The sequence below is a fragment of the Myotis brandtii genome, unplaced genomic scaffold, assembly GCF_000412655.1.
Source record: "Myotis brandtii unplaced genomic scaffold, ASM41265v1 scaffold250, whole genome shotgun sequence".
Lineage (NCBI taxonomy): Eukaryota > Metazoa > Chordata > Mammalia > Chiroptera > Vespertilionidae > Myotis > Myotis brandtii.
Window position 1 is genome coordinate 2,177,484 of NW_005359478.1, and position 9,711 is coordinate 2,187,194.

General features: G+C 37.6%; 1 protein-coding gene across 2 annotated transcripts in view; it reads right to left on the reverse strand.

Moving 5' to 3' along the window:
* Positions 1 to 9,711, reverse strand: part of ASH1L (ash1 (absent, small, or homeotic)-like (Drosophila)) — a 131,963-nt gene that overhangs the window by 35,733 nt on the left and 86,519 nt on the right. For both annotated transcript variants that reach the window (XM_014540820.1, XM_005867543.2), the window contains exon 7: positions 3,092 to 3,186. In XM_014540820.1, coding sequence (XP_014396306.1) covers positions 3,092 to 3,186 — 95 coding nt within the window. The remainder of the gene's footprint in view (positions 1 to 3,091; positions 3,187 to 9,711) is intronic.

Genomic DNA, 9,711 nt, shown 5'->3' on the forward strand with positions numbered 1-9,711 from the left:
TCGCACACGGACACCCGCCGCCCCGGGTCACAGATAGCAGGCCCGGATGGCGGCAGGGCAGGCGGGATGGCGCTGTCCCGCCCCACCACCCCGGATGGCGGCAGGGTAGGCGGGATGGTACTGGCCCGCCCTGCCTGCAGTATGCAAATTAGCCGCCATCTTTGTTGGCGGTTAATTTGCATATCACACTGATTAGCCAATGGGAAGTGTAGCGAAGGCACGGTCAATTACCATGTTTGTCTATTATTAGATAGGATAGGGGAGTCAGATAAAAATGAATAAACAAGTACAGTAATTATCCTATGTAATAAAAGCCTAAAAAGCTAAGTGTCTGGTCATCAGTCAGCCATTCAACCAATCAAAGCATAATCTACACTAATAAAAGAGAAACAATTGGTGTCACTCCGCTACGCCCACCAGCCAATAAGTGACTATGCAAATTAACACAACAAAGATGGCGGTTAATTTGCATACGCAGACGCAGAGCGAAGACTGAAGGCTCTAGCTGGAGTGAAGACTGAAGACTGAAGACTGAAGAGGCTTGGCTTCTCTGCTGTGGCTGGACCAAAGGCCTGGGTCCTGGGTGCCGGAGGAAAACCGGTGCCAGCAGCCAGGGGAAGGAAGGCCTATTGCTCGAATCTTCGTGCAATGGGCTTCTAGTATGTTAATGATATGCTAAGACTGCTCAACTGCTTGCTATGATGTGCACTGACCACCAGAGGGCAGACGCTCTGACCAATAGGTTAGCTTGCTGCTGGGGTAGGGCCAATTGGAACTGAGCGAGACAGGCCGGACAACCTCCTGCGCCCCTCCCCGGCTCCGATCGTGCACCGGTGGAGTCCCTCGGCCTGGCCTGCACCTTCTCACAATCTGGGACCTCTAGGGGAATGTTGGAGAGCCGGTTTCAGCCTGATCCCGCAGGCCAGGCTGAGGGATCCCACTGGTGCACGAACTCGTGCAACGGGCCTCTAGTAGATTATAAAAGAAAAACAGGGTTCTGTGATGTAGAATAAAGGAAGTACCCTCTGTGGTGGGACAATCATGAGAACAATTTTATTGTAGTTTTTATTTATTATTATTTTAAATATTTTTAAAAATTGATTTTTGGACAGAGAGGAAGGGAGAAAGAGAGAAAGAAACATCAATGTGAGATCAAGAGCTTGTATGTATATATGTGCACTAGAGGCTGGGTGCACAAAATTCATGCATGGGTAGGGTCCCTAGGCCTGGCTGGCGATCAGGGCCAATCTGCGAGGCAACCGGGGGGCCTCCACTGGCACCCACCTTGGTTGGCCTGGAGCTGCCTGCTCGCTGACCCCCCCCCCCCCCCCCCCCCCCCCGGGGCCTGAGGGCTGGGGGAAGCTCCTGCGCTGAGCATCTGCCTCCTGGTTGTTCAGTATCGTCATAGTGACAGGTCTTTCTGCCGTTCGGTCGATTTGCATATTAGGCTTTTATTATATAGGCTAACCCATGGACAAAGACAATAGTGTGGTGAAGGCCTGGGGCGGAGGCTGGGAGAGAGCAGGGGCGGGCGAGAAGGGGTCAATGGGGAAAAAAAAGAGGACATATGTAATACTTTCAATAAAGATTAAAAATAAAGACATTGATGGGCTGCCTCCTGCAAGCCCCTACTGGAGATAGAGCCTGAAACCTGGGCATATGCCCTAATAGGGAATTGAAGCCGAAACCTTTTAGTGTACGGAATGACATCCAACCGAGTCACACTGGCAAGGGCCATGAATACAATTTTATTTTAAATATATTTTATTGATTTTTTACAGAGAGGAAGGGAGAGGGATAGAGAGTTAGAAAAATCCATGAGAGAGAAACATCCATCAGCTGCCTCCTGCACAACCCGTACTGAGTATGTACCCGCAACCAAGGTACATGCCCCTGACCAGAATCGAACCTGGGACCCTTCAGTCCACAGGCCGACGCTCTATCCACTGAGCCAAACCGGTTAGGGCATGAATGCAATTTTAAAGAAAATTATATATAAGCTGATACTGTCAGCTGATCCTTAAAGAATGAGAGGAAACCAATCATGAGAAGAGTTTGAAGAGATTTTCAGGCAATGGGAATAATAAGTATAACAATCCTCTTATGGGAAAGAGCGTGGTATAGTCTAGGATTTGAAAGAAGAGCAGCATGGTCTAATACAGTGAATAAGGGAAAGATAGGAACAAATATATGGGAATAATGGGGGTAGTCAGGGGCCATATCATTCTTAAAAGTCAGAATAAGGGGTCTGTTGATTTCTCCAATGGGAAGCCACTGAAAGGTTTTAAGTATGATCTGTTCAAGTTATGAAATCACTTATCTTTTTATTGTGTGGAGAGTGGATTGGAAGACTGGAAGGAAACAATGGAAGCGGACAGATCTGTTAGAAGGCTATGGCATAGTGGCATGGACTTGAGTGATGGCAATGGAATTTGGAGAGTAGGATATATTTTTTTTATTTTATTTTTTTTCCACTTTTTAGGATATATTTTAAGAATGGAAATAATAAAACTTGGAGATGGATTGGATAAGATGTTGAAAAAAATGGGAAGAATTTAGGATGACTTCTAGGTACTTTTTATTTATTTGGTATGCTTCACAGTAGGACCCTAGGAGGTACTATTACCCAAATGCTAAACAAAGCCTTGACATTTTCTCTAAAAAAAAAAAAAAAAAAAAAAAAAAAAAGATGAATCTTGCTTAATTTTCAAGCAGATTAAGATCAGGAAAAGCAGGGGGCCCTTTTCCTTTGATTATTACTTATCCATAAATCATCTCACTCCTTTTGAAATATGAAAGTGGACTGATGAATAGTTGGGTTTTTCTAGATGACATACTTAGGGAATCAAATGCTACAGGTATAGTGTTGTTTATTGAAACTCCAGTTAGTAAGATTTATGTCATTTTGACTCTTAGACAGCAAAGAGTTTGCAGAATTCTTTAGAGTTAAGTATAAATTAAATGGTAAAAAAAAGAAAAAAGAGCTTTACCCCACTGGATATAAATAAATAATAACAGGAATGCAGAAACATTTCACCCAAACTCAAGAAATAACCCATTTTTTTCTCAGCAATATATTGTATATACTCACCAACATGAATGGGGGCTGGAAATAATCCGTATTCATGCTCTCCTGGAGAGTATTCCAGCTTTTCTTTCTTTAATTGAATCAATCGGCTCTTTGGGCTATGATAAAAAAAAAAAAAAAAAGAAAAAAAAAGAGGCAATAACATTTTCTCCTGTGGCCTTATATAGAAAACAGATAATTCTATCAAGACTATTTGCTGTAACAGTACCTTAAATCTTTTTGTTTGATTTTAGAGAGAGAGAGAGAGTAAGGGGGGGGGCGAGGAAAGAAAGAGAAAGAAACATTGATTTGTTGTTCTACTTATTTATGCATTCACTGGTTGACTCTTGTATGTGTCATGACTTCGGATTGAACCTGCAACATTGGTGTATTGGGTCAGTGCCTTACCTGGCCCTGGATTTAGTTTTAAATGCATATTTTTGGAGATGAATTTTTAAAGCCAAGTACAAGGTATATTTCTTCATCATAAATGCATATTTTTGGATGCCAAGTACCTTCATATATTTTTAAAATACACGTTTTTGGAATAGCCTTTTAAGAATTACACATAAGTAAGAGCATCACTAGCATTCTCCAAGAGTTTTGCAGGAGAAACCTCAATTTCAGATCTGATCCTAATGATTACCATACATTTCACTAATGATTTATAGTTTATAAAGTACTTTCACATATTATTTATAGCAATACTATGAAGTAGGGAAGAGGAAACATTACAGCTTACAGATTTTAAAAACATGCTTATGAGATTAGGTGAACTGCCTTAATTTTATTAACTGGTAAGGAAATTTAAGATGAAAAACCTCAGTTTCTTTCCTTCTTTTGTTTAATCCTCACCCGAGGATATTCTTTCCCATTGGTTTTTAGAGAGAGCGAAAGGTGGGAAAGAGGGTAAGTGGGGGGTGGGGAGAGAGAGAGAGAGAGAGAGAGAGAGACAGACAGACAGACAGACAGACAGAGACAGACATTGGTTGCCTCTCTTGACGCATCAGGGCTGGGGATCAAACCTGCAACCCAGGTACATGCCCTTGACCTGGAATCCTAGAACCTTCAGTGAGCAGGTTGACTTACCCGCTGAGCTACACTGGCCAATGCAAAACCTCAGTTTCTTGAATGATGTTCTTAGAGGTTTACCTCTTTCACGCATCTTACTGGTTTGTGCTCTTAATGTTTGGTATGAGATCAATCTCAAGAGATTTCACAAATATCTAACAGTGAGATAAAAAAAAAAAGAAGGAAAAAAGAAAGAGAAAAAAGGGTTCCAGGAAAGCCTCATTAGTCTACTATGACTTTATTTTGGCTTAATGTTCCAATAAATAAAGGCTGATATATTTCTTTTCTCTATGAATGACAACATATTACCTTTTAAAAAACAAGTAAAAATAAATAAATAAATAAAAATAAAAAAAATAAAAAACAAGTCTACTCTATCTTATAACAAGTAGGGAAACTAATACACATTTGCAAAATGAGAAAATTGAGGCCCAAAGAAGTTAGTTAATTACAGACCCTGAAGTTCATAAATTTGAAGACTGGTTCTTTCTAGTGGATCACTCATTTGTTTATTCAACAGTTATTGAGCACTCATTTAGTCCAAATCCTGTTGTAAGTGCTAAGGAACAGTGGTGAATAAGACAGTTTACATTCTACTTGGATAGACAGACAATGAAATAAGAAAATAGTGGGGGGAAAATCAGCAAATAATAAATGCTAGGCAAACAATTAAAATGTGATAAAGAATAATATAAAAAGTGTTTTATAAGGACATTAAGCTAAGATGTAAATATTCCTGAGATACCAGACATGAGAGGATCTGGGAAAGGGAAGATCAGGCAGAGGAAATAACTGTATAAGGTCAAAGTCAGAATGAGGTGGCTGAAGTAGTCCAGATGGAGTCAGAAACTAGGTCATGTAAAGTTTTTAAAGATGTGATTAAGGAGTTTCGGATACAGTTACAAAGGAAGATAGGAAAGATGCTAGATTGTTCTACTTACATCTAGATTTCTACCTAAAAAACAAAACTAAACTTACCCAAATAATGATTGTGAACAGAAAGATGAATTTTTAAAGCCAAGTACAAGGTATATTTCTTCATCATAAAAGTCAAATATGTAGCTCAAGAAAACTTTTTATAACCAAGCACTCTGTATGAATGAAAATTTGGTCTACACTTTAGTAGATTCAAGATTTATACAAACTAATTAAACAGAGAATATAAAAGTTTCAATTTAGCTAAAACAGGAATGGAAACAAAACAGACATTTTAGCCCGGCTGGCATGGCTCAGTGGTTGAGCATTGACGTATGAACCATGAAGTCACGGTTCGATTCCCAGTCAGGGCATATGCCCGGGTTGTGGGCTCCATCCCCAGTGTGGGGCATGCAGGAGGCAGCCGATCAATGATTCTCTCTAATCACTGATGTTTCTATATTTCTCTCTCCCTTACTCTCTGAAATCAATAAAAATATTTGAAAAACATACCACAAAACAAACCAACCAACCCAGGCATTTTACCCTACTGCCATCAGGGTAAGTAACCAAATAGATAGTAGTCAGGGATGAAAATATGTGGCACCCTGAAATGAACAAACATACAATACCCCCTCCCCCACATACACACACAACAAACCCAATAGGAACCTGTATAGTTCTAGTCCTAAAAGGAATGAAATCTTAAATACATCCCCCCTCAATCACTGACTGGCTCCCTAACAAAAACAATTTTATCCTTAACGTTGCAATACTGATATCTAAAATACACGATACCATTATGGATATGATAATTATGCCAGAAATTGTTTTCCTAGTTCGTGGGCAAAGTTTGATTTTGGTTTTAATTTAGGCATGGCTGCTTATTTTTCTGTTGGTGATTACATCAAGATACTCTATCACTTAAAAGAATATATATATGATTTTTATTTTTTTAATATATTTTATTGATGTTTTTACAGAGACGAAGGTAGAGGGATAGAGAGTCAGAAACATCGATGAGAGAGAAACATCGATCAGCTGCCTCCTGCACACCCACTACTGGGGATGTGCCCGCAACCAAGGTACATGCCCTTGACCGGAATCGAACCTGGGACCCTTCAGTCCCCAGGCTGACGCTCTATCCACTGAGCCAAACCGGTTAGGGCAGGCATACCTTGTTTTATTGTGCTTCACAGATGTTGCATTTTTTACAAATTGAAGGTAAGACCCTCTACCTGCAAAAAGATTACAATTCGCTTTATTGGGATACTCGCTTTATTGCGGTGGTGCCTATAGATAGACTTATCATAGTTTATCCAATCAGCCTACTATGGAAGGGCATTTCAATTGTTTGTAATATTTGCTACTACAGATAATGCCCAATGAATAACCTTGCCCATATGCTGTTTGATATTTTGAAGATATATGTCCCAAAATTGTTTGGTGACAGATGTTGAAATCTGTGAATATACTAAAAGTCATTCAATTGTATGCTTTAAATGGATATGTTGTATCTCAATAAAAGCTTAGGCTTTCCCTGAGCTCAAAGACTTGAAGAAGCAAGCCACCACTGAGTTTTGCAACTATAGGAAAATGAGTATGAGCTTAGAACAGAACCTTGAGCCTCAGATGAGATCACAGACCTATCTTGATTCTCCAGCCTTGTGAGACACAGCAGAAATGCTTAGACACCTGAAATTCCATACAATCTGTGATATTATAAATGAGTGATGTTTTAAGCTGCTAATATTGTGATTTATTACACAGTTATAGATAATCAATACATGTATGTGTGTGCATATATGTTTATACTTATTTCCTGGTTCTGAGAGGGCCTAGAAGCAATGAAAACACAGTAACAATGACAATCTACTAGCAAGCAGCATATCAAGTACCCAGATTTTGATTTCTAAATAATAACCTCCATTAAAAGAAACCAAAGTAGGTTTGGTGAAATACATGATTCCTGATCTGAGACATGGAAGGACAAGGTAAATATGGTAAACAACAACAAGCAAGTAAAAACAAAAACAAAAAACCCAGAGTGAATGACACCTTTCTGTGGTAGAAAGCAGGGAAGTCCTCAAAGATGATGAGATCATGTTTAAAGGAAACGAGACCAAGCTTAAAGGGAGTCCTGTGGTAAAATCAGGAAAATTTGACCATTTCTCCACAAGATGATGGTAATGGATTACTTTAAAATGCCTAAGTCCATATGATAGCCAAAATAGAGAGTGAAAGGGGAAGGAAAGTGAAAGTGTATTTTCACAGGAAAATTAAATATTGAAGAAATGTCAGAATTAGAAAATTACATTTGCAACTAACAATAAAAGCACAAACTTAGGTAAGGATCATAATGATGCTAAACTATTAGATAAAAGATTGCCAGAGAACAGGCCACAGCCTCAAATATTAACCCAAATTACTTACTAATTACAATAAGAAAAACATATCTTTACAGTGGAGAGATTTGATGGACATTCCCTTAACCAAGTGATCAAATATGGCATCACCAACAATGGGACAATAAGTGGATGCAATAAGAAATATAAAACTTCACAAATGTAATATTCCTGCTAAGATTTAACCTAAATCTAATCATGAAGAAATCATCAGGAAAATACAGAATATAGCACAAGACAACTAGCCTGAGTTCCTCAAAAAGAAACAATCTCATAAAAACAAAAGATGGGACACATTCTAGATTAAAATAATAGACATAACAATCACATATAATACATGACATCTGTTTGGACCCTTAATTAAAATAAAATAAAATATAAAGGACAATTTTAGGACAATAGGTAAAATATAAATGTAGGCTTTATATTAGATGAAATTATTGAAATACTACTTACTTTCTTAGGTATAATAATGGTATGGTGATTAGATAGAAGAACATCCTAGTTCTTATATGAAAATTTCTGAAATATTTAGGGGTAAATGTTTGCAACTTACTTTCAAATTGTTCACTGGGTTCCCTACCACCAAAAAAAAGCATGTATGTGTGTGTCTAGACAAAGATAAAGCAAATGTGGCAAAAGATTGATAAATTTTGTTTAGGGTGTATGAGTGTTCATTTTGCCAAAGATTTAAATATTTTCAAAATAAAATAATGTGAAAAAAATAAAAAGGTTTAACCAGGGAAGGTACTGCCATTACATACAAGATTTATTTCTCTAGCCCTTAAGAGAGGTGAATTCTAAGACATGTTCAAGTTGAAAAATGCTAACATGGTGTTCTTTAAAAAAAAGTGACTAAAGATCTATTAAGAAGTATTTTTAAAAAGTATAAGTATTTCACTTCCTAATTTCTAGTTTACAATACTATCATTACTGTAGCAATGATGATGATTTTTATATGTTAAGACATGTTAATTCCCAATTTCCACCACAAAACTGAATTCCTATCTCTTCCTTGAATTCTTCTAGTATATACAGTTTAAAGCTCAATTCCTGAAGGAGGGTCTAGAAATCCTGATTTTAAAAATAAGATCCCTTGCTGGTTCTTATATTAACATTGAGGAAATTTTAGGTACCATTATATGTAAGGATCCTCATAGTTTAAAATTCAGTCTTTTTGCTCTAACTACTAAATCTTTTTAGGGAGAAAGATCTTGCCCCTTTTGCTAAGCCATTCTGTGGGGGACTTAGGACAAAGTTAGGAATCTTTGTAGTATGGAGTAAGTTCTCATTAAGTAAGTTTACTAAAACTTTATTTGTCACTATTATATTTTGTTCTAATTTTAGGGGATAGTAAAAGACCAGTAAAAAACTGAACTAGGATGCAAAGAGATATTTCACAGGATCTGATAAATTCCTTTTTGTTTTAAAATGTTCCATTCAGGAAATGGAATTCTAGGGTGATAAGAAGAATATCGTATCAATCAACTCCCATCTATTAATACCAAAAAATCATGGCTTCTGAATTAGATTATATCATTTTCCAGTCTAAATAACAGATTAGAGGGATATCTCACAAGTTAAGGTAATGGCTCTTCCTGAAAAGTTGAAATATACATTTTTAATTAGTTATTTTGAAAATAAATTGTGGTAAGATATATATAACATAAAATTTACTATTTTAACAATTTTTAAGTGTGAAGTTCAGCAGAATTAAGTATATTCATTCACCTGTTGTACAACCATCACTGACATCCATCTAGCACATCGTCGCAAAACTGAAACTCTGTACTCATTAAACAATTAACTGTCACCAGCCTTCAGCAAGCACCATTCCCTTTTCCATCTCTATGAATTTGACTATTCTAGGTACCTCATGTAAGTGGAATAAATCAGTATTTGTTGTTTTGTGACTAACTCACTTCATTAGCATAATGGTTTTCGAGGTTCATCCATACTGTAGTTTTCCAAATTTCTTTCCTTTTTGAGGCTGAATAAACATTGTATGTAAGAAATATAATTAAAAATATTTTTGCTGATTTCAAAGAAGAAGGGAGAGTGAGAGTGAGATAGAAACATCAGTGATGAGAATCATTGATTAGCTGCCTCCTGCACATTCCACATTGGGTATCGAGCCCGCAACCTGGGCATATACCCTGACCAGGAATCGAACCCTAACCTCCTGGTTAATAGGTCGACGCTCAACCACTGAGCCATGCCAGCCAGGCAGAAACAAAATTTTTGGTGTCTTAA